At 44.4% G+C, this 25,742-nt stretch overlaps 1 protein-coding gene across 3 annotated transcripts; it reads right to left on the reverse strand.

The window, feature by feature from the left end:
• Positions 1 to 438: 438 nt before the first annotated feature.
• Positions 439 to 25,114, reverse strand: CRYM (crystallin mu). Of its 3 annotated transcripts, XM_078872875.1 has the most exons (9): positions 24,955 to 25,090; positions 20,451 to 20,623; positions 19,430 to 19,580; positions 17,906 to 17,968; positions 14,902 to 15,003; positions 10,832 to 11,015; positions 9,482 to 9,603; positions 8,228 to 8,312; positions 439 to 2,386 (listed from the first exon to the last, which is right to left on the reverse strand). In XM_078872875.1, the coding sequence occupies exons 2-9, from the start codon at positions 20,615 to 20,617 to the stop codon at positions 2,331 to 2,333; spliced, it is 930 nt and encodes a 309-aa protein (XP_078729001.1). In that variant the 5' UTR covers positions 20,618 to 20,623; positions 24,955 to 25,090; the 3' UTR covers positions 439 to 2,330. The 3 variants fall into 3 exon arrangements, with proteins under 3 accessions (XP_078729001.1, XP_078729000.1, XP_078729002.1); XM_078872874.1 differs by lacking the exon at positions 439 to 2,386 and having other exon boundaries at positions 7,665 to 8,312; XM_078872876.1 differs by lacking the exons at positions 439 to 2,386; positions 20,451 to 20,623 and having other exon boundaries at positions 7,665 to 8,312; positions 24,990 to 25,114.
• Positions 25,115 to 25,742: the final 628 nt, after the last annotated feature.

Raw genomic sequence — 25,742 nt, forward strand, 5'->3', positions numbered from 1 at the left:
GAAAGTGATTCCATGCTCCAAGGAGCAGAGGCAGTGCTCATCTCGTTTACAGCCCTCACTGAGCCAGTGGTGGAAATTCCACGTTCCTGTGGTAGGGTCGAGTCTCTCAGGAGCACAACTAATTGACTTCCCCACAAAGTGGTACTAATTTTATCAAGCCCAGAGGAATAATGGGCTTAAGTCAATCCCCAACCAGGATTTGGAACTCACAACCTTCCGATGGCGAGGGCTATTACGTTCACGAACAAAAACTAATCTGGTGACTGCTTCCTTGTAAAGAAGTGAGTGCAGGTTGACGTTAGCTGAACGTTTCTAATCGATGCGAGAGCCTTGTTGCTCATTCTCAGTAGTACTTGGTCACGATGCCCAGAAATATAACGTGACATTCAGAGAGGGCTTTCAGCCGGACCAGGGAAGGACTTGCAACACATTCAATCATCACATTTCACAGTTTATTGTACTATTTTTTTTGTTAGAGAACACGAATGAAACAATCTTAGTCCCTAACTTGTGAAGACAGGCATTTGTTCCCCATGATACACATTACATAAGCTCGTCTTAATTCCGTATTGATTAGATCTTTCTGTATTCTAAATTAATTAAAAGGATCACTTAATATGATTACAGGGGGAAAACACAAAATATATTAGCAACATTTTCACAGGTGCAACCGGATTATTGCAAATTCCAATGATATTCTGCGATAGATACATTCAAAATAATCGTCAGTTTAACACGAGTTAATGAGTTAATGATGACGTCACCCTGCTGCTGCTCTATATAAGAACGGGAGACACAGCAGAGCCTCACCATTCTGGCGAATTGCCCGATGATGCTGGATGCAATTACCAGCGAAACGTCGTACTCAAATTGTAAATGTTGTGGTTTCGCGCTTCAACACACCGGTGGGCTAAAGCAGTGAACTAATTTGTCTTTTGTCAACGTGACACTTTTTTTTACTGATTGGCCGTGTCGGGTGGTGGAGGGTTACGACACATTTATAAATAACGCGATCTAAACCCAAAAACGTTGATTATGAAAATCGTGTAAAATTGTATTTTATAGGCAGCCCTTTTTGTCTGAAGTGTTTGCAAAAGTCAACCATGAGTCCAAGGCTTCGTATAGCTCACAACAGCTCACGTTGTGGGCACAGAACATTAGCAAAAAAAAGAGAAAATGTATTTCTCATTGTTCAGATTTTTTTTCATAATGTCCTGTTGGTTTTCAATGTGATGGCACTTTGAGTGGCAGATCTGTACCAGTAAGGTGCCACGTATGTACAAAGAAATACTTGGAACTTTTTTTTACTCTTAGCTGCTTCACTCAAATAATAAAACTAAAGTGCCACCTCTCCCATGATGTGTGTGTACGGGTTGTGCCGTGTGCCGTCTTCGATGCCTCACGTTTCAATCCACGTGCCGATACTGAAGCTCCCGGTGCGATCAGTGAAACGTCGGACAAACGACACACGGGTACAACCCGAGAGCAGGTCATCGGGGAACACGACAACACAACTCCGGAAAGCCCACGTGGCAAGGTGCCGACCGTTCATTGCAACAACAACAAAACTTGCATTCTTGTAGCAGGTAGAAAAGTTAAAAAGGATCTCCTGGGTTCATACTCTTAGGTTTTTTTGGTAAAGTGACGTAGGTAAAAATATATAAATAATAAAAGATAAATTATAAAAATTATAGAAGAAATAATAGAAATAAAATAATAAATCACGACGTTACTTGATCCAGCAATCGTGCTGTGACGGTTCCACCTGAAGACGGAAGTTTGTGTTGCCTCCGAAACATGGTGATTTATTATTTTATTTATATTATTTCTTCTATTATTTTTTATAATGTATCTTTTATTATTTATTTATACCTACGTCACTTTACCGAAAAAACCTAAGAGTATGAATCCTTGCAGTCACGAAAGCTTCAAATCTAGGATCTCCTGGGTGTCTTGGTTTCATCGGATTAGACTGTGCATTTAAACGGGGAGACACTTTGCTTTGACTGTAGGCTGTAAAACACAAAGCCACTTTTTTATCGGATTAAGTCAATAAAATAATGTGTTGTTATGGAAGACTAGGAAACTGGCTTTCGTGGCGCTTTTGAAGATCAAAAACATTCGCTCCATATTGACATCCTCCCTTGATCAATAACATTTAACGTCTAACCTGTCAGGTTGGCGACAGCAAAACGTTATCGGCAGTTCGATACAAAGGGCAGTGCAACTCACGATGACCGATTCGGTTGAACACTAAGCGAGGGGAATGACACAAAATGTAAGTGGCACCGATGATTGGTAACTATGATTGGTAATTCACAGATATTTCTTCATTGCAGGCTGTCGTACACCAGCTTGGCTGCAACAGCATCCTCCACTGCCAGCCCTGCACACACCAAAGTTATAGATTTGTAAAAGGTAAAGGAGCAGCTCACGCCACTGCTGGCGGAAGGATCTCCACGAAAAGAAGCTCGAGACCAGGGGTGCCAACCCCTGGGGAACGGACAGGTACCGGTCCGTGGCCTGTTAGGAACCGGGCCGCATAGCAGGAGGTGAGAGCGGTGAGTCCGCGCGTGGCCCGCCCCCATTATTTTATTTACCACTTCCATCCGCGCCTCTTTCCCGCACCACGCACTTGTTTTAGTCACAGTTTTGGTGAGCCCACAAGCCAACCCCTAGCCAAAATGAGTAAAAAACAAACGTCGCTGGAGAGCTTCTTTGAAAAGGGGGAAAGACCCAATGATGAACACCCCCCCTCAACACCCCGGTCCGTGAAAAAATTGTCTTCCACGAAACCGGTCCCTGGTGCCAAAAAGGTTGGGGACCGCTGCTCTAGAAGGTATTTGGCCTACCCGTCCATGCTGACCAGACGTCTTGGAAGAGGTTGGAGTACCCACACTTTACTCCACTATGATTGTCCTGCCCATCGACTGTGGTTGTGCCGATTAATACCACTGGGTGGGCACAGGTAGAAGGATTTAACGGACATGCCCCCCCTCCCAACCCGTTGTTTAAACTGCCACGCTGGAAGATGAAATTGAACTTATGACCTCTGGATTGCTGTGCAGTGTGCTAGCCATTAAACCACGGCAGCTCTCTTACAGATTTCATAGAACAACAAAATACGGTGAACTCACGGGGAGTGCATAACACTGGTCAACATACTTTTCTGGCATAAGGTATTCCAACGGTTTTAAGGTAATTTTGGGGTGCTGATTACAACTCTGGCATCAGTTTTTGTCTATCACATTAGGTTTTTGAGATATCAAATATTGCATTTTCAATAAAAACTGCAGAAGAAAAATATTAAATAAATGTGGATATCTACATAAAATGATATTATAAACACACTATCCTAAAAATACAGCACCATATTTTAACACTAAAGCAGTCACTGACTCGCAACAACTTGCAATCATAAGTGACAGAGTTAATTTCGGGTAAAATCAATGAAAATGGGGTATGCCGATAGCATAAAAATGAGATGTGATAGAGCAAATCTGAGATCAGATTTGGAATCAGTACCCTGAAATTAGTCTAAAACAACTACAAAAGTCCGGGCCAGAAAAAAAATTGTTGTTGACAAGTGTAATTCATGGGCATAGGCCAGAGAGAATGGAAGGTGGACCCAGTAGACATTCCAACGTTAGTCCAACGTCGGCACGTGGTTGGAACCATTGGACAAAAGTTGGAGATTACATGTAGGCGAGGTATAAACAGTGGATGGCTTAAAAACTATTTAGGGATGTACTGCCTCTTGCAAGTGCACTGGTGGAAAGCCTCCTCACCTGTGATGTCAGTTTGTTTGCACATACTCCACCACGAATGTCACTGTGCGTCTGTGAAGGAGGACCCAGGACTGGTAGTATATCACTCGCCACCGATGTTTATCGTCACCGGGATTTCGACTTTGTCTGTTTGTTTGGGAGGCCCTCACTTTCGCCTTTAGAATGGCGCCACGCGTTATTTACAACGCGGTGATACAAATTACGTTAATGGTGCGAATGGACGTGGGGGGTTTTACAGATTGAGCAACGCGACGAGACTGGCAGAGGAGAGAGAACGACAGCACTCAATGCCATCGTTTTGACATCGGAGGTACACTGAGGGCCTCTAGTGGAGTGCATAGCTTCCAGCAGTAGCAACAGGAGCAGCAACAGCAACGCTTTGTACCGTTTCTGTGTTGCGACTTGACCACTCGCACACAAATCCGTGTCCTCGTGCTCAACCCTAGACTGCATTAGGGCTCATCTGTATTGCCAAGCCCCGAGCTTAGTGTTGGGAATTCCACATTCTAATAACAGGGTCCAGTCTTAACATTGGACAACTTCTGTTTCTAGTTGTTAAACAAAGTTAAGGTTATGTTGAGCCAATATGCCACCGATTGCCACCCCACACACCATCGCTGACTGCAGTCAACAACCCAACCACCAAGGTCTGTTCTCACAGTCTCCCACCGTCTGGCTGCAGGTCTTCCCCACGTTTAGTGATCTCTGAGTGCCACTCCAAATGCCTGTCTCTGCAGTCGGGCCCTCTTCCATCCTGCACATATACGTCGGCCATCGCAACCTCCTAATTACACGTACACCGTATTCTTGTCACCTGTTCTAACATAAGATTATTTGCCTGCTATACACTTGCACGTGACAAGCCACTTCGCTGAGCTATCAATTGTGGCCAGGCTGCTTCTGAAAAAGATATAGCTCAGTGGGCCTTATCTGCTAAAAACAATAAAGTTGAATAGTTTATATTATCAACTTTTACGTTACTATATCCTCCCATGAAACCTGTAACAAGAAGCATCTAAATACAAAGGTAAAGTCATACATGTCAACCCCTTATCAGTACCCTACCTTATTACAGACCAATTCAAATGGTATTGGTCACCCCGTGCCCTTATAATTCTCAATGTTCATCCTACAAAGTCCCATCACAAGGGAGAAACACAAACAAATAGACCAATAAAATGTGCCCGTAATGAAACGGCTATATACCGTATGGACCTGAAAACTCAATTTCCATGTACAAGAATACGGATAAACTGTATGGGTTGACAGGTATGTAAAGTATCATGCCATAATGTAGCTTTACTTCCATGAAAAACATTTTAATGTCCAGTTCTCTGACTCCACGATGCTTTGTTACTTTACCAAATGCTTTACAAATTACAGAAATAAAACTGAAAGCGTATAAGTAAATATGGGAGAGTCCCTGACTTATGAACGGATTCCGTTCCTGAAACCCACTCGTAAGTCGAACGGTTTGTAAGTCGGAACAATAATGTTTTATACGTATATGTAAATGCCCATACGATCAGTGTAATAAAATGTGTTACTGTTCAACAAAAACGGGAAGCATTGTTAAACTCATAAAAAATATATATTGTACATTTGCATATAATAATGAGATAAATACTGTATCGTAAATAAAGCATTAAAATAAAGTAACGTGAAAAGAAAACAAATCTGTTTCATTTTCACTTACCTTGAGTCCTGATGCTGGTCTGAATGGGTGTAATGAGTCCTCACAATTGCTCACACACACACATGGGGGGACAAAGATCTCCCGTACAGCTTTAAGAGACTGCTTGGGCAAGTGCTGTTAGCAAGCACTAATGAAGGCCGACACGGCACACGAGGGGGAGGGTGGCCAGCACCATGCCTGGTTGCCTTTGTCTCCTGAGTGGCGATGTTCACACATCACACCAGGTACTCATTTCAGGTTGAGTCGACCTAGGGGAGGCCCAGGACCGGTTCAGATAATCGTCACTGCTGTTGGCCGTGAGCAGGAATCAAACTCGGGTCCACGGGTTCGTAGCGCATCGCACAAACCACTGCTCCACCGCTCCCCCCGCACAGACACACACTTTCAGACACACGTATGTCCACGCGCAAACACACACCCAAATACTCACTCCCAGAGGGATGCTGGGACACAGTATATCTCGCAGAGGACCGCGAGATATACTGAACAAAATAGTTCCGCGGTTCGGTTTGCAAGTGCGAGTTCGCGTTCACCAGAGGTGTGGACTCGAGTCATGTGACTTGGACTCGAGTCAGACTCGAGTCATGAATTTGATGACTTGCGACTCGACTTGGACTTGCATAACAATGACTTTGTCCCACCTATGAGATGTGGACTCGAGTCATGTGACTTGGACTCGAGTCAGACTCGAGTCATGAATTTGATGACTTGCGACTCGACTTGGACTTGCATAACAATGACTTTGTCCCACCTCTGGCGTTCACACATCCGATGGTTAAAAAATGAACATCTATGGAAGCTCGTTCGTAAGTATGGATGTTCATAAGTCTGGCGTTTGTAAGTCGGGGACTGCCTGTAAACAGACGATCAAACGTAAAAAAAGTGATACTCGTTTTAATTGACCGGTGAGGGACAGTGCGCTGAATTGACTGCTAAGCGGAATTTTGAATTCACAAATTTGCAATTGCCGGTTAAGTTGCCTTTGCATTATGGAACATTACATAACCTACACTTGAAGCTCAGCATTAAATAAAAATCCTATACATCTCCTTAGCCACTTCAAAATCCTACCGCTAACATATGGCCCATTACCCTAAACGTTACAAGGTAATGTGATTGCCACTGATAATGGGGATGAAAGTAATTTCGGCCACTGCCAACACAAGTCCTTGAAATGTAATTAGAAATTATACAAAATGCTCGAAATTCAAGCGCTCACATTTAAAATAGGACGTGCTTATTACACATCGGATTAACATAACCGTGATCAAAGAACATTTAATGTACGCCTAGACCAGCAACATAAATTGTGCTGAACTCTCATTAATGCGAAATAAGGGGTTGGCGTATATTATGGCAGCGCATAATGTACTGATGTTCTATCATGTACGCGCGTCCATTCATTCGGTTATTCGTTACCACCCCTCCATTATACCAGGGCCTCGTTGGAAAACTCAATGAACCATTAAAACCTCAATATGACCTGAGATGAAACACTGTCAGAGACAAACACACTCCGCGATTAGCAAACACTTGATGTGAAGGCCACATTTTTGTCAGTGCCTGTATATGTTTCGATACAGTAATTAATTTACACCTTTGCCAATCCACTGCTGAATGAAGGCCTCCTCAAAGCCAAGTCGTTCATGGGGGTTGCTTGATCGTACTTCACCGCTCAAACGAGCATTAGCGGTGACCAGGAATCGAAAGTGGGTTGCCGGGTTCACAGCGCAGTGCGCTAACCATAAAACGTATCAAGCTGAAACCCCAATCACGTGAACCGTTGTCGAAGACGATTATTGCATCATCAGATGGTGGCGTCTAATGGGTTCGGAAATGAGACCCGTGCAGTGGAGGAATCTGGTGCGATATTATATATCTGTGATATGCTCTACTGGATTATATGATCCATTATCTGGCCGCGTAAATGCTGGAGCAGAGTGGACGACCTTTAACTGAAAACGTACGTGTTCATATCCAGGTAAGGGTTTGACTGAGCTGACGATTAACACTTTGTGGGAAGTCGACAGTGGATGTTATGTGTAGATAAGGGCTCCTGCAAGAGGAACACTAAATTTGTACCACTGACTTTGGTCTGCCAAAGAATATTAGTATGTTCCAGTGGGCTTTTGAAGCAGGGAGACTTGACTTTTTTAAATTTGACTTTTTGTGTATGTGTCTTTACACACTCCCTGCTTCTGTCAAATTGGACACACAGTTCAGGTTTCAAACGGAGGAATGTCCGAACAAAACCCACATGTGTACAGTTAAATTCACGTGGGATTTTTCAAATGATTGCCATCAACCACCTCCATCGTGGCACACCGCGTTGTTAATTACTGAGATAACTACTTTCCAATATGTATGTGGAGACAGAACAGAGTTGTCGCTTACGTTTAATTTGATTGCTCTGGCCAACAATGTTCAATAACCCAGAAGCATTTGTTTAACAAGAATGACTGCCGATGAGACCAGGTATATCCGTGTGCTTTGCTTATTGGAGACAGAAAATGGCGTTTTGCTTTGACATACTTTCCTTGAGTCGGTTTTTCAAACATCACTAGAATTTGCCATCACGCCTGATGCTAAAATGCAGCGTTAAAGGTGGGTTCGAGAAGTGCTCCACAAACGGCAAGATGAGGAGTAATGGGTGTGTGCGGATTTCAGTTAAGAGTGGGCCCTGGGAAATCCTTGCCTTGTGACCTCTTAACGACCACCACCTGAGCAAGGGCATTGAACTCACCTTGTGATTTAAACACCGTGGTCTTCTCTCGATGAGCGGGTTTGGAGCCATTAATCACTTCTCCCAGCTCGGCAAAAATGTTGGCCTGCACCGACGCAATATGGCAAGGGCGTTTCACAGTGTTCAGCCGAAAATATTTAATAAACCCGTTACCCTTACTCGGTAAAATAAAGTCACGTAACTACATTACCAAAGTGATACAACTCAGTGTTGATATGTGAAATCCATCCTATGGGGGAATTGTTACGTAAAAAAGGACAGCCCTTTATCAATACACTGCAGGAGAAAGGCCTCTCTACATGCCGTGTCAGTCACGAAGTTTGTTTTGCCCATATTTCACCATATTGGTCAGTATGGGGTGGTCATGACTGGGCCAGCTAGTTCATATATCATGAATCGATTGAATCGGAATCTTAGTTTACTCTAGAGGAATCCGATGAACTATAAAGCTCTTTTTCACAGGTGTGCAGTTGGGGTGGGTCAGCAAGAGTGCAACATAGAGAGAAGTTAAGCAAGTCACTAAATCATTGAAGAAAAATAAAGTATATGTGTACAGATTTCATAAGTATGTAAACTCCTGTAGATTTTTCAACACGAAATACAAGCTTGGGCAAGGGAGAAAAACAACAACAAAAGTGGTCTCAAACCATACCAAGACAACACACAGTCCCTCAATTAGATTGCACATTAAATTTTAACTTTCGATGCATGGTCAAGGACCAAAGTTACAAATCACATTTGCAAATGTGATTAAACCCGACACTAATCACACGCTTCAGGATATATTTTGAAGGGAGATTTACGGCGTTCAGGGAAGAAACAAGGTTGTTTCCAAAATGTCGGTGCTCGTTCATCGCTGAAATAGGCGAGTGATGAGTTGACGACTGACCGCTGCTGGTGAGTGAGTGGAGCGATCACCAATCACTCCAGTGTGGGGAACGCTAGTGTTGCGGTTAGCGCTATGCTACGAACCCAGCGACACAAGTTCGATTCCTGCTCACGACCAACACCAGTTATGATAATCTGAATGGGTCCTGGGCCTCCCATAGGCCGACTCAGCCTAAAATCAATATCTGGTGCTGTTGGTGAACAAAGGCAGCCAGGTGTGGCACTGGCCACCCACCCCCTCGTGTGCCATGCCACCCTTCATAGGTGCTCGCTAACGGCATTTGTCCCAACAGTCTGATAAGGCTATATGGGCCGGGGTGGAGGGGGGATCTTTGGCTTTAGAGGTGACCGCTGAGAGCCGTATACCCTGCTGAGAATGATGTCGCCAGACTCCCGGCTCCCTGCCTCTCGGCAGTCGACGTAAATCACGGCGCTCTTCATCAGGTCGTCGTCCACCTCCCGCGAAGTCGGTCCGTTCGCTCCCACCACTGGGATAAAGAGGAAATAAATCGTTCAATGCGGCGTCTTAAACTCTACCGAGATTGTCTCTCTCGCAAAGCACCGCTGAGCACGATCCTCTATCAGATGTGATCTATCTGCCTCCTCAAGCCATCACAATCCCCTTATGGTCACGTGACGCAACAACACATCTGGCTCCGATTCACAAGCTGAACTCATCGTTCCAGTTCCTGAGTGGAAACTTCTACATAGTTCTACAAATATTGGACATTTCATATTTGATTGATACAGTGTAACACACCGGTACAGAATTCCCTTCTCAGCGAGAGTTGTGTCAAAGCATGTTTGGATGTTGGAGCACTGCGGCAGAGCGCTTGACTCACAGGCAGTTGCAAAATTAAATCCTCTTTGCAAGTAGGCTCAGCTCATCACTTCTCTGGGTCACTAAAGTGAGTACCACTTTGCGTAATCTCCTTCACTGGTTTAAGGCCACAAATGGTGATGAGCTCGATGCTATGTGTGCTTAAAAATGTCAACTTTGGATAATTATATGGATAATAGTAATTTATCTTATTCGGGAATACTTTGACTTAAGTCTCCAGACACTTTTCAGAAGTTTAGGTGCTCAACTTTATATCACAAGGCACAAACTCATCCACGAATAACAATTTCCCACTGGTTAGTTCCTTGCCAAGCCGAGCCAGAACCAAAAGTATGGCTAGGGGCAGGGTTAACAATAATTTCCATCGTACGTTGCGTGCACAAGTTCGAAACATTTAACACCCAACGGCCACTTTGTCATTGCGCGCGGCTTCAGCTGGCATGATTCTTTTTCCTTCTTGCGGTGGAAAAAATAACCTGGGCCATGCCGGGGCTGGCTCAGCACGGCCTTTAACCACGGCTCGGTCGTGCAGTGGAAAAGCGGTACTAAGGGGAACGAGAGACGGGCCGACCCCCCGGTCGCACGCCTCCTCCTTCACCCAGAGCCGGACCTAGACCTTTGGGGGCCCTAAGCAAAATTTGGTTGGAGGCCCCTTTGACCGTTTTAAATAAGGCCTAAAGAAAAGCAATGACTACCTTATAACTATACTGTACATATTATATCTACTATGTTATTTTTAAAAATTTTAGTCTATTAAATTATGTTTTAATTTTTCACCCACGAGCTAGCAGTGACTCTAGGGGGCCCTCTGCTGGCCACGGGGCCCTTTGCAATTGCAAGGCTCGCTTAGTGGCTTGGCCTTGCTCTGCCTTCACCATTGACGAGTGCTCCGGGCTTGACCCAGGCCCCGCGGAGAACGGGGTCCGTCGCCATGGTGACCGTGACGATGACGTCGGCTCCTCGTGCCGCCTCCTCGGCGGAGCGACGCGGTGTCACGGCGCCACCGGCAGCGCCGGCGAAGCGCTCCGCACTCTCCAACGTGCGGCTCCACACGCGCACCTGCGGCAGTGGGCAACCGGGCAGAGGAGGCGGCCCACCACTCCCACAGAATCAACGACCACATCGTAGGCCGTCCATAAATGACGTCACGCGATTTTGGACGATTTTTGACCCCCCCCCCCCATCGTCACGCGGCGTCACGAAAAGTCAGACCCCCCCCCCTCAAATATGACGTCACAAAGCTCTGCCCCCCTCCCCCCAAAAAAAAAACATGCTTCAAATCGCTTTAAACTATTGTCATTGTAGTGCGTATTTAATGTGCCGCTACACTCTGATGTTGTAGGAGAAAACATTTATTAAAAAGTCTAATTAAGTAGAACGTGTTGTCTATATGTATTTAAAGTTGCGCATTTTTATGTGACGTCACATTTCTCCAACCCCCCCCCCACTCGTCACACATCGTCACAAATGTCTGACCCCCCCCAGGTGCGTGACGTCATTTATGGACGGCACCTAAGCTCGGTTTGAGATACGATTTCTCGCAGCTCCAACTAAGAGTAGGATGCTTTTTGGAAGAAAAAACAATACTGCTTTTATCGCCTTTTTGTGGAACATCACGTAGGTCCTCCGTTAAGATTTAGTGCATGAGCCCGTAGCAGATGCTTCGCTTGTTGGTTACTCCGTGAGGTGGCGCAAACTTCAGTCGTTCCAATGTATTAACGTGGCCGACAAAAGTTAATTATGTGAAAACTACAGGGGCCGTCCATAAATGACGTCACGCACCTGGGGGGGGGGGTCAGACATTTGTGACGATGTGTGACGAGGGGGGTGGGGGGGTTTGAGAAATGTGACGTTACATCAAAATGCGCAACTTTAAATAAATATAGACAACACGTTCTACTTAATTAAATAGACTTTTAAATAAATGTTTTCTCCTATAACATCAGAGTGCAGCGACACATTAAATACGCACTACAATGACAATAGTTTAAAGCGATTTGAAACATTTTTGATTTATTTTTTGGGAGGGGGAGGGGCAGAGCTTTGTGACGTCATATTTGAGGGGGGGTCTGACTTTTTGTGACGCCGTGTAACGAGGGGGGGGGGGTAAAAAATCGTCCAGAATCGCGTGACGTCATTTATGGACGGCCCCACAGTGATCAGCCGTAAAAATAAATAAGCTAGGTTTTTCTACCTCAAGTGGTACCGATGTCTGCTCTGGCCCATTGACTATCTTGGCAGCTGACCCCACATCCTGCCTCCTGAAGGCGCGTAGCCATGCCCATCATGGCTACGCATGTGGAAACAGAGGACATTATTTTTAAATCCTTTATATTAAGTTCACTTGCTTGCTTGCTTGCACGCTTACGACCGTGCAAATCTTTCGGTCGTTTTTTAACCCACTTCCCGTGATCCAATCGAGCTGACATTTTGCACACAGACTCGTTGTGCGTGACAATTTATTTTCGTGAAAAATTTTTTCCATAACTTTACACTTTTTAAGAAAATTATTTTTTATATTTAATTACCAATTGCTCAATGGTGGCAGGCAATCATTTGACCCATAGGTGGCAGCCATCTCAAGCCAGAGGACGAGAGGACTCTAGCCACCACGCATATTAAGGATTTATAGTGAAAAACTTTGTTTTTACGGGTTAATTTTTTCTCCAACTATTTTCGTGCATTCTCATTATGTGGTCGAGCAATGGAACTGATAACTGGTAGAGTGACCGATTGCTTAATTGAAAAAATCATCTCTGCTTTTTATTTTAAATTGGCCTGTAGCTACCCCAAATTGCTGGGCAAAGGTCTTCCCAATCGTTTCCCACACTCACTGCTGCCGACCTCCTCCTCAACAAGCAGCAGCTCCTTTGTGCACGTTGCTAGAATCTCGTCTCGCCAGCTCTTGTTCTGGCATCCTCTGTTCCTTTTCCCATCGAGTGGTGTCCAGTCTCTTGTCGGTGTTGCCCATCAGTCATTCGTTAAGTACTTCCACACGGCCTGCCCATTTACATTTTAACAATTTTTGCCCCGATAATTAACGCCTGTCACTTGTGTAATTCCTCTCACTGTATGAATTATGATTCTGCCTTGTCTTGTTACGTTCAACAGAGGCTTTATTCCATGGCTCTTTGACCCACTGCACTTGTAGCTTTTTTTTCACGAGTTGATACAAATATCACGGCACATTGTAAATGTAATGTAGACTTTATTTGACCAGAAAATGGCGTGTGTTCATAATGAATACTTCCCTAAATAAATATCGACTAGCTCATATCCCCTTGTCCACGGGGGTTTATGATAACTCATAGAGCGAGCATCTCCTGTCAGCCAAATAGGGAGACAATATTCCGAGAAAGGGGATGTGAGGGGCCAACAGTTATTTTTTTTTTATTCACGAGTCATCGGTAATTGGAGGTGGATTATTTTTTAAAAGTATCCCTCCTAATGCCGTGCATATACTTGCAACGTGCTGCATTCGCAGTGACACGGTCATTGCGAACTGAAGAGAGACAATGCCAGTCATTCTTGAATCCATTCACTCTCCATTCCACCGTTTTGAACACACTTGACAGTCATCATCGTTTCGATGCGACAGATGATGGTGATGATGAGACTTGGTGGCATTACTCACGAGAGTCTGTCATTGTACGATAACCAAGCTCCCCATGCGAGCAGTACAGTCCCTTCCCTTCACGCTTGCCAGCGTTAAGACGTCCCTTTGCTGAGTGAGCGGCGATCTCTATTCTAACAGCCACGCGGCTAATAACCGGCAAGTGAGCGATGAATTAAAAAGTAACACGGGGAAGCCGAAGCGATTAGCTGAGGGGCAGCGGTTCAACTGCAGGGGACAATGCTGCTGTCAAATCCCCAAGGTCCAATCGTAACGTATTATCGCACATCTCGCAATCATCAGCAAACAAGGCTTAATCAAGGTCTCTTAGGGCAGTTGATGTATATTGTAATTGGGAAAGTCCAAAAGGCCAATGGGTTTCCAGCAATGTTCCTCCTTCAAATTAATCTTGGCTAGGCCACCTTATAAACCAAATACAAACACGTGTTAGGCACGGCATTGCCATGTCACCACGGAATTACACTGCGGAGCTCTGCAAGTTCTTGCTCATGCCACTACGGGTGAAAGGGCCTCCACTACAGGAAGCTCAAGAGAGTAGTTAGGCCTACTCCACCACGCTGGCCATATTTCTTAACTTTTTTGGAAGAGGTGGTGCCTACCAACCATTTACACCGACCACACGTGACCTGCCGATTGAATAACTGCAGGCGGATGGGGGGAAAAAACTTAAGAAACTTGCGCCATTGTTTCATCTGCCGCCCTGGGAGCAGGTTTCAGTTCAGACACCTCAACTCTGTTTATCGCTGTAAACGTTGCTTCTCACATTTCCAGTGGAGATGACAGAGTGAGCTGTGCGAGAAAAACCATCGTGCAGAGGAAGCGACAGCCACATTCAAATTAAACATGCAATTCCAAGCGCGTCGGATGGGTTCTCCACTGTGTGTCATCACAGGCACTATAATCAGAGTTGCCGGAGTGATGGTGCAATGGTCAGCATATTGCGCTACGAAGCCAGCAACCTGAGTTCCTCTGCGGGTTGAACTAAAGTTGATGAAGAGGGGAGGAGGCCTGGGACTGGTTCAGATATCACTCGCTACTATTGATAGCTGTGGCCAAGAATTGGACCTCACCTCACTGGGTTTGTAGTGTAGTAAGCTAACCATTACCCTACCGCTCCACCCGAATATAGTGAATGACATAGTTGAGTGATGATGGTGATGACGACGAGGATGATGGTGATGATGAATCATACAGCATTGTCATCGGTGCAATGACAGCAGCGGAGGACGAGTGGCTTGTGCTCTGCTGTAGAGTTCAACCGAGTTGCTACAATGCTTGACGAAAATGAAAAATGTAAAATTATAGACAAACCTCATCGAAGTGAAACATCTGCATGAGGACTTGGTAGTGGCTGTGAGCCTGAGCCCCAGCCCCCAAGATGCACAAGATTCGGGATTCAGGAGGCGACAGATACTGCAGGACACATGCGGGTTAACAATCAATTAAAAACTAAAAAACTTTTTTTTTTACCAGGTAAGGCCCACTGAGCTATGTAGCTCTTTTTCAGAAGCGAACTGGCCACAAATGATAGCTCAACGAAGTGGCTTACAGGCCGTCCGTAAATGACGTCACGCGATTTTGAACGATTTTTGACCCCCGCCTCGTCACACGGCGTCACAAAAAGTCAGACCCCCCCTCAAATATGACGTCACAAAGCTCTGCCCCCCCCTAAAAATAAAACATGCTTCAAATCGCTTTAAACTATTGTCAATGTAGTGCGTATTTAATGTGGTGCTTCACTCTGATGTTGTAAGAGAAAACATTTATAAAAAATCTATTTAATTAAGTAGAACGTGTTGTCTATATTTATTTAAAGTTGCGCATTTTGATGTGACGTCACATTTCTCAACCGCCCCCCCCTCGTCACACATCGTCACAAATGTCTGACACGCCCCCCTCCCTAGGTGCGTGACGTCATTTATGGACGGCCCCTTATCATGTGGAAATTTATCGCAGCCAAGTACTCTAAACGCGGGTTTACAAATGTGGAGGGGAAAACCGGATAAAGATCCACGCGACCACAGGGAGAACACGCAAACTCAAAATATACAGCAGGCGTCAGGGTCGGGATAGCATCCACGACCTCCTGTATACCAGGCGAGGTAGTTAAGATCTCACCACCTTGGCGCCCAATACACATATACATGAATATAAACGTTAGTTATTGTATAATTCAGGAACACTTTAGGCTCAGGTGATTATTGATAATCCAATTATGTAACTTCATGTATACATATAAAACAGGTTTTAATTCTAGATTTGAAGCTTTCGTGACTGCAAGGATTCATATTCTTAGGTTTTTTCGGTAAAGTCACGTAGGTAAAACATCAAAATTAATAAAAATAAAATAAAATAAAAATCACGACGTTTCGGAGGCAACACAAGTCTCCGTCATCAGGTGGGACCGTCACAGCCGGATTAGCTGCATCAAGTGAGGCAATGATTCAAGATGTAATCCCTTAAAAGCAAGTTGAGGGGGGAGGAGAGGGGGGGGGGAGCTACCACTCATCAGAATGTGGCTACCACATTCTGATGAGTGGTAGCCACATTCTGATGAGCTCCCCCCCCCCTCTCCTCCCCCCTCAACTTGCTTTTAAGGGATTACATCTTGAATCATTGCCTCACTTGATGCAGCTAATCCGGCTGTGACGGTCCCACCTGATGACGGAGACTTGTGTTGCCTCCGAAACGTCGTGATTTTTATTTTATTTTATTTTTATTAATTTTGATGTTTTACCTACGTGACTTTACCGAAAAAACCTAAGAATATAAAACAGGTTTATAGGATAATGGAGTTGTCACATTGCCATAAATTGTCAAAAATGTCAATGTAGTTCGGAAATGGGTGACATATTCGCAAGATGGCTCTTTACCTTGAATATCTTAATTTAGCAACATGTAACACGTAAATAAAGACGTGTTAAATAGGACAAATGTCGAAAACTATATCGTGTTATTATGGACCTTTTTATATTCATGTTAAAACAATTTGCAAAAGTGCAAACTGTAGTTTTTACAAAATTAAATTGTCATATCCATTGTTTCGGCAATTTATGGGTAACTTTCCATTGTTAATTTGCATAACATCTAAAAAGGAATACTTAACTTTGTACATTCTGGCAGATGGTGAGCCTTCACGATCTCCCACAGGCACTGTGAGATGTCAACCGATTGAACCCTTGCAATCTGTCTCGCCAGGCGAAGGTTGTGCTGTCCACTACTCATAGCAGCGGAAGTTATCAATGTGCTTGGAGCCTTGCACTAATTATTTGTAATAGCAATACTTTTATAATATAAAATATTTACCCTGAATGCCTTCATAAGTCTGAAAATTCATTTTTCAGAAGAACTTTCTTTGGAATGAGTCATTTTCTATATCTGTAATGGTGTTTAGTGTGCTGTTTTGTGTTTAGTTTGTTGTCCTTCCCCCGCTCCTCCAATTAGCACGGTTTGGCTACGTATGATGCGAAATAATTTAAACATATGTACATATATGTCATAATTTTAAACATATCATATACATATTTTACTCCCTGAACCTTGACCTGGTTATGAATACAGTCCACCTATTCATCAAATAATTTATTTCACATGTGGCTAGAAACTAGTTTCCTAATAAAGCTCTTGCATATAAAGGGATACGCTAGTTGACTTGAGACCCATATCATGGATCCCAAGTTTGGATAACCTTGCTCAATTCACGAAATGTATTACCAATTACCTATTAAAATTGTAATCATTCTGTTTGTAGCTAGCCGCTGGACGTAAATGGACTTGTGCTCCAGCAATCATGTTTTTTTTTAAGCTAAAGCCCACTTGCTGTACTGCCTGCTACAGGAACCTTATACTGGTAGGAACCTCCTGGTTACACCAGCCCACAGGGGATTATTGTGTCCGTCCATCCGTCGTGCATCCAAAAACGGGAGAGGTGGGGCTGGGTGGAGAGGGGAGGGTGGGGAGGGAGGGTGGGGCTGGGTGGGGGGGTGGGAGGGGTGGGGCTGGGTGGGAAGGGGCTGGTCACCCCGTGGTGCCCTTATACAACTCAACGTTTAATCTACTCACACCGGCTTGTGCCTGCCCTCACAAAGTCGGCCATATTTGCGGAATACACCACGCCGCCGTTGACCCTGGCCATTGACCGAGCAACCCAACGTTCCTACCAGCTCCCTCCACAGGAATGTGTTTCCCCAGCAAATGCGTATGTCCTGAACACCCACTGCTCCATACCTGCATGATCCACCAAACCCACCATCAAGCTGCTGGATGTACACAACTCAAACAATGGAGGTGATGGCGTGTGTTGTTAAAGCGTTACCTTGGTAGCTATGGCAGACACAGCGGCTGTTCTCATATCCGTAATGATTCTCCCATCCATGATCTAGGAAAGAGCAGAACATCCGCCATGTATCTACCCGAAAGACACATGGAAGAAGCACAACGTTGTAGTGAAGGTGCACATGTCCGACCTATGCTCATCTCGGTTCACTAATTGAATGTCTGGACCAGTCATTCATAGCCAATTCGTGAAGTAATAACAACTAATGCAGGTTAGATGGGATTGAGCCTCCTCAAATTATTTGTTCAACAGTGTGTGTGTGTGTGATGTTTTTTTTCTTCCCCTTCATGACAGTAATGGGGGTGGTGTTGAAAGCTGGTTTATTGATGGTGTATACATTTGTTTTGTGGTAACAGACTTTTAAACTTCCTTTGGCCACCAATCATCTTTGCAGCACAGAATAACTCTTCTGGTTGGGATGTTAGTCAGTTCTTCTATCATACTCTTTTTGGTTCTTTCGGTAAAGTCACGTGACTTTACCGAAAGAACCAAAGAGTATAGATCCCTGTAGTTACGAAAACTTCAAATCTAGATTGATCTTCTCTGAGCTTGCTGAAAACATTCCATTCGCCAGGATTTCTAAGAAGACTGGGAACAGTGTATTCATCATGATAGAATCAGGCATTCGTAGTCCTGAACTTTATCAATTTATATTTTTAAGAAGGACTGACTGCTTTTACGTGGCTTACCTGCATAATGGAATTACGGGGTATCAAGGAATCAGAATAGGAGCAATGACCAATGCTAATTTTTCTCAATAGCAAATTCATAACTACAGTGGGGTGACAGTCCATCTCAGATTTTCACAATTGTTGGTGACACATGCAGGTGGTTAAATGTAATCTCTGCAATGTGAAATGTCCACATAAAGCACCAGTACTCAGCAAATTGTCTCCAAACTGGTCATGATGGAAAAATTACATGGAATAAATCTTGTCATCTTCTGGCAGAGGAAGATATGATAAATTCGCTTCCATTTCGTTGCACTTTTTGAAATCATCTTCCCGAAACTGTGAAACCCCCAACGATGGATGTCACCCTATCGAATAGTGTTGCCACCTGACCAGGTTTTTACAAAATATTTCCTTTTTTTTAAGTAGCCGTCTTGGGAAATCTTGAAATCTTAAAGCTCCTGGTTTGTCAGTTGCCTAATAATAATACACCACTCAAGACAAAAGATTTGCATGGAGTTAAAACTATTTTTTTTCCAGGTAAGGCCCACTGAGCTACATAGCTCGTTTTGATGAAGCAACCTGGCCACAAATGAAAGATAGCTCAACGAAGTGGCTTATCACGTGGACATTTTTAGCAGCCAAACACTCAAATTCTCTCCATTTTCAGCACTGTGATATAATATTCTTTCACGTTACGTCCCCGTTTTTTTTGTACCTCAGAGTTAGCAAAACCCGACCGCGACGCAGGAAGCTGCTGCCTACTCACTCAGCAAGTCGACAGCAAACGTAGCAAAAAACAAACACCCAAGAATGCCAGGGAGGTACGCACAGCACGCAGGGAGCCGTTGGCTGGGTCGAGCAGCAGGATTGTGGCCTGGTGGGTGGGAAAGGGCCCCCCGGCGTTGCCGCTGTAAGATGTGACGAGCTTTGTGGCTAGTGCCTCGTCGCCGGCGCTGTAGGCCGGCATCACCAGCAGACAGCTGAAATCAGCCAAAAAGATATTGAGCGATTAGACTCACCACAGCACACAGGGCCAATTTCAAAGCAGCGGTCCATTAGGTTATTGCACATAACTGTGGCTGATTAATTTTGTGGAACCTTACCCACGATGCATTTCTCGTGTTAAAATCTTTCTGTTCACGTTTAATTTGAACCAGTTTATACTTTGATTTGAAAGGTTTGTTATGCTGTTCAACGCTCATTATTGGGAACACTTTATATGTAAATACAAAACTTGATTTGGCAATGTTCTGAACATTTGTCACTCTTCTCAGAGCACAGAGTGAAAAGTACGATGATCAAATGTGAGCCTATTGTGCCACCCATACGGACCGTATCACTGGCACCTCACTCAGGGATACCACATGTCCTACTTTTCCCTCTGGATCATCCTCTTTTTGACACCACTGTCTTGGAAAATCTGTAAGTGCTCCCAGAACCTTAAGAGCCCCCATTTTTGTCAGTAACCTAAACATCCACCACTCATAGCGCAGTGCACATACATTTAGCTCTCTCCCCTTCTGGCATTGTGAGATATATAAACGGTTTCTCTACTAATTTATTTCATTTACGACGTATTCATTTTTAAAGCTATACATTCGCTGCGTGCAGTTAGTCTTTATTTTGCTCAGTCAGTATTAGCCGTTCCTCAGCGGGTTTTCTTTTTTTGTGGTTAGTGCCTCGTTCTTCTATACTCCTGTACTGTCCCCGTTCTATTGTAATGTGCACCGATGACTTCTTTACTGAGGGCAATATTACACATATCCGCACCTCGGATTAGCACCATTGGCTACCGCGACATACATCTCACGGTGCTTTTGCATTTCGAAAATTGGCAACCATTGTCTCACCCCGAATGTGGGCTGACAGGCACGATGGCTCGCAGTGGCTGGACCACGCCACCAGCTGCTCCCAGTGAGAACCGGCCCAGCGCCACCTCTAGACGGGCCACCAGTGCATCATAGCGCAGCACGCTCTGCACCTGCTCCGCTCCAATGTAAGTCGGCAGGTCTGCCATGCCGTCCTAGGGTTCAAACGCCACCGAGCGTGGGATGAGTTGTTCATACGTTCCATTGCATGCCACTGTGGCTACGAAATACAAACCATAGACCACGGTAACTTCGCACTGCCCCGAATATGAATGGCGAGGCGGTGTTGGTGGGTGTACCTGCATTTCACTAATTCTCAGATAAAGAAACTGAATGTGAACATCACTTACATCGGCCATACGAAAGAACAAGGATGGAAACGCCTAATGCTTCGAGAGATGAGCTATGGCATCTAAAGAAGAGAAAATGCATTCAAAACTCACTACCCTAAAAGTCGCACATGGTCACGTATAGTGAGTGTGGGTACGACCACCTCTTCCAAGAAATCTGGCCAAATTCTCTCTAGAGGGCGTCTATTTTGCTCTCGCTAGTGGAGGCCCTTCTGCCCACAGTGGTTTGAGTAAATTACTATTAGTACTATTTTTTTGTACATTTTATATTTACAGGTAAGGCCCACTGAGCTATATAGCTCGTTTTTATGAAGCAACCTGGCCACAAATGAAAGATAGCTTAACGAAGTGGCTTATTATGTGGAAATGTATAGCAGCCAAATCCTTTAAACCCATGTTTCTGAATGTCAAGGGAAATACCAGAAGACCCAGAGAAAAATCCACACGGCCACGGGGAGAGAGACATGTAAACTCCAAATCAGGGTCGAGATTGAACCCACAACCTCCTGTATACTCGGCGAGGTAGTTAATATCTCGCCACCGCGGCACCCCAAATAATTGAAAGGCTGTACTAGTTTATCATGTGGCACGGTGCAAGCCATAAGGCATGTCACAGATCACTGCCGAATAGAACACACGTACATGCTGCGGAATGGCTTACAAATGCAATAAAATGGTAGCCGGTTAAAGTTTTTACACACAATACGGGCGAAGAAGTACTGTACATGATAATAAATCCAATTCTGCCAAAAAGCTAAGGACACATGTAGGTTTAGTCACGGGGCTTGAGCAGTAAAGAGCAAGTTAACAGAATCAGCTTTCCTTGACAAGAATGACGCTAACCAAAACAGTCTCTAACATACGCGGTGGACTTGCTAGTTTACATTACAAATATCTCAGTCTGCGTACAAGTCCAGCACTCGAGCCACCGCGAATAAGTGTACAGTACATTGATAATAAACGTTTGAGGCGCTATTCCTGCACCAATGTACACAGCGACCGAAGCCACACGTCATGCTGTGTGGCCTGGCAATTCCATGACACGACATGCATATGACCTGTCTCGTGGAGTAGACTGCACAACGCACTAGCCACACTGCAGGTTACAACACTTCTCTTTAAGCTTCTTCCCTTGCACTGTTAAGACTTTGCCTCCCGTCCTCTCTTTCCCAAGCTCTTAGAATAAAATATCTCAATTCAAGAAACGTGTTACACTCTTATCTATTACCTATTCGATAGCGCCGCTAGTTGGGCATGTGCTAAACTGTGTATTTAGTTTTTGAATAACATATCTTACGTATGAATTGTTCCTACAATTAGCAGCACTGAGACATCTAATACATTTTAAAATAAGTATATAGCTATTCCACCTGGCGTGAGAGATTGCCCTTTTACATAGGCAGTAGTGACCTATTCAAGTGTGACATTTAGAACATCTCATCTGCAAACTTATTTGGTTCTGGAGTACTGTATATGATTTTATTTGCTATAGAGCTCTGCATTCAGAAACTAAACTGCCTGAAGGTTTCTGTCAAATGCAATTCGTTTCATCACCTAAAATTACAATTTAGTTTAAACCCATTATTTATATCAAGGTGACGAATTCGGTAATATATTTATATCAACAAATTCTAAGAATGAACGCATCGTTTAGTTTAATTATAGTATGCTAGAATCAATGCATTGTTTAGTTTCATTATAATATGCTAGAATCAATACCTTATCTAGTTTCATTACATTTCGACGTATTATTACATGACAACTTCTTGAATGCATGAGAATAGGTTTTCCCCTTTTTTCTGGCAACAAAAAAGGTGATAAGATGTGCAAACACCAAACTGAAACCTTTTACAATAAATCATGTCTGCATTAACCACAATACTTGTGGTCAGAATGCAAACAAAAAACATACTCTGATAATATATGCATTGTCTTTGAAACTGATTGGTCCACACCAGAGACAGCTTTCTTTTGAGCCTCGTCTCAAAACGGTGTCAGACCAGAGGAAAGTCATGCAATCAGTGTAGTTTTAAAAGACCCAGAACAGCACAAACTGTTGGGAAGGCAGGGAGTGGGGTGAGGGGGGGGTGAATAAAAATATAATCTGTAACGCACACAATATTTCAACTCAGAGGCGTGGAGCCAAGTACGAATAACATTGAGTTATTACGTCCATCAATAACATTGCCTTCAAAGGAATAGAATGTACCGTAGAATAGTATAATACTGTAATATGCGATATTTTGGTTAAATGTCCCTTCGTAGCACTGAGATTAAGAAGGGCTACTGGGCAAAAGGTCAATTATATATTTTCTGGAGGGCAGTGTCATGAAAGAATCTGCCGAGACTGAAGTAGGGGTGGGGAGGATAGGAATCCAAAACTCTCTGACAAGGTTAGGACGTCTTCACAGCCAAAGCCACTGATGCCACGACATTTCGCTATCGCTTCATTCTGCTCGATCTCACAGATTCAGTCAGCATCCGACATTCAGTCTGATCTCAAGGCTGTTTTACACTGCCTCCATACAACCAGAAGTGTCACGGATGTCTACGGAGCGCTGTGTAAACACTACCTTCTCATTCCTATCAAGCCATGTGTCCCGAAATTGAGTTATGAATCTTCATCAGTCTCCGTGAGAGTCAATGAGTCTTTATGCTCAGTCTTATTGGATAATGCCCTCTGGCAGCCTAAAGCGATACTCGTCCATCCTGCATGCGAGATCCACCCGTCTTGCTTGACCATACTTCTCCATGCAGGCCAATGTGAGTTGAAGGGGGTGGGCAATGACCGGTGCAGACGTTAATTGCCACTTGTTATAGATGTAGCCGGAAAATCCAATTTAGGTTGCAAGGTTCATAGTTTGGTGCGCTAACCACTGCGCCACCCGTTGCACCCAAAGATGCAATCATAACGTTACACTGGCCACGTTAGAGTGTGCAAGCAATTTTGCAATCTTACAGATTGATGACACGTTTACAATCATGAAACAGTATAAGTACAGTCCCCGGTTCGCACACATACATCGCCAAACATAGGGAAAATTCGTTCACCCCACATTGGCCAGAAACTCAATACAGTTGTAAGCATTCGTGGTATGTAGTTTCAAATCCGAAAGGCCAGTGGAAAACTCACTCGTCCGTCATTGGAACCTCATTTGCCAACAAAAAACATAACTCTGATAAGGACAGTGCATACATTATCAGAGTTATGTTTTTTGTTAGCATTATGACTGCAGGTATTGTCGTCTATGCAAACATGACTCCTTGTAAAAAAAGGTGTCAGTTTTGTTGCCAGATAAAAGGTTAAAAAAACAATTATCACTCGTCCATGTTAAGTACTGCATATGTAGTGGCTCAACGCGCGCATATTCGAGAACGGCTGCATGTCCGCGCTCGGCAGCCAGAAGAAGGCGATTGGTGAGCATCATCATGGTAATGTCGAGAGCAGCCAGGGTCAGGGTGACCTTTGGGGTAATTCCGTTGGGGTAAACAAGGGGGGAGGTGGTCCGGAATTCAAAAAGACCGGTATCTGCCAATCATCGAGGGATCTTCTGGATAATGTTCTGGAAGGGGTCGCGAGGGATATATAAGTCGGGCAAAACGAGCCCGAGGGGCAGTATGCTGAAGACAGAAGACAAGAGAAGCTGAAGCCGGACTCGCCAAGCTAGTTAAGAGTATTCTGTGTGGACCTGGGTAGGCTAGGATAGGGTCGCTAGGGGCAAGCAACAGTCCGTACGTCGGCACGTTTGACCCCCCGGGGCTGCGGTGGTGTCGACCCGCTGAGACAGCGAGACACGGAAGCCGAGAGGGGTGAGGAAAGGAGAGTAGAGAATAGGATAGGGACACGGCGAGTGAGGCAGCGAACGAGCGATGGACGGCGGTCATCGGCTTGACTAAAACAAGTGTTATATAAACAAACTGTAATAAAGTGGCCCGGGAACAAGACAAGAAGTCTTCCGCCTTTATTTACAACCCTACACGTATAACGTGCCAGACATAATAATCTTGGGCCCTTTACACAGGCTTCTTCTGTCTGTCTGCCTGCAAACAAACAACAAAAACAACACACTCGTTGCGTAGACGCTTACACGCAGAGATTTTAAAACGTTTCGTTAAAAGCCAAAAAAATACACGACCTTTGCTCTCCCCCAGAGTAGCACTCAAAGCCAACCGGGCTGTGAGGTTTTGCGAAGTTATTTGCTTCTTTTCTTTCTGCAACTCGCTCGGTCGCGGCATAAACTTTGAAAACGTCAAGGCAAAAGAGAGAGCTGAGTGGAATGCAATGAGTGGATTGTACCAACGCCCTGCTTTGCCTCGTGGGGTGCCTGGGCACCGTCACGAAATGTTGGCACACGCTGTGGTAAAACGTTGCCCAACGTGGCAATCGCAGCGTTGTTAATTGTGCATCTATTTTGCGAATGGACATATTTCGGGCCGAGTGTTTTTTTTCACGTGACACAGCGCTATGCAAAGGGTGAAGTCATCATTATTAAATCAAGGGCACAAATCAAGGTCCATAAATGACGTCACGCGATTTTTGACCCCCCCCCCTATCGTCGCACGACGTCACAAAAGTCAGACCCCCCCCCCCCTCAAATATGACGTCACAAAGCTCTGCCCCCCGAAAAAAAATATAAAACATGCTTCAAAACGTTTTAAACTCTTGTCATTGTAGTGCGTATTTAATCTGGCGCTGCACTCTGATGTAGGAGAAAACATTTATTAAAAAGTCTATTTGATTAAGTAGAACGTGTTGTCTATATTTATTTAAAGTTGCGCATTTTGATGTGACGTCACATTTCTCACCCCCCCCCTCGTCACAAATGTCTGACCCTCCCCCCCTAGGTGCGTGACGTCATTTATGGACGGCCCCATTGCCCAACGTGGCAATCGCAGCGTTGTTAATTGTGTATCTATTCTGCGA

This window comes from Lampetra fluviatilis, chromosome 35 (assembly GCF_964198595.1).
Source record: "Lampetra fluviatilis chromosome 35, kcLamFluv1.1, whole genome shotgun sequence".
Classification (NCBI taxonomy): Eukaryota; Metazoa; Chordata; class Hyperoartia; order Petromyzontiformes; family Petromyzontidae; genus Lampetra; species Lampetra fluviatilis.

Coding starts and splice junctions, on each gene's coding strand:
- CRYM (XM_078872874.1), bottom strand. CDS start 20,617: ATGGCAGACCTGCCGACTTACATTGGAGCGGAGCAGGTGCAGAGCGTG. Junction 17,969..19,429: donor CCAACGGCTCCCTGCGTGCT/GTGCGTACCTCC, acceptor GCTCTTTCCTAG/ATCATGGATGGGAGAATCAT. Junction 11,016..14,901: donor AGATGTTTCACTTCGATGAG/GTTTGTCTATAA, acceptor CCACTGCCGCAG/GTGCGCGTGTGGAGCCGCAC.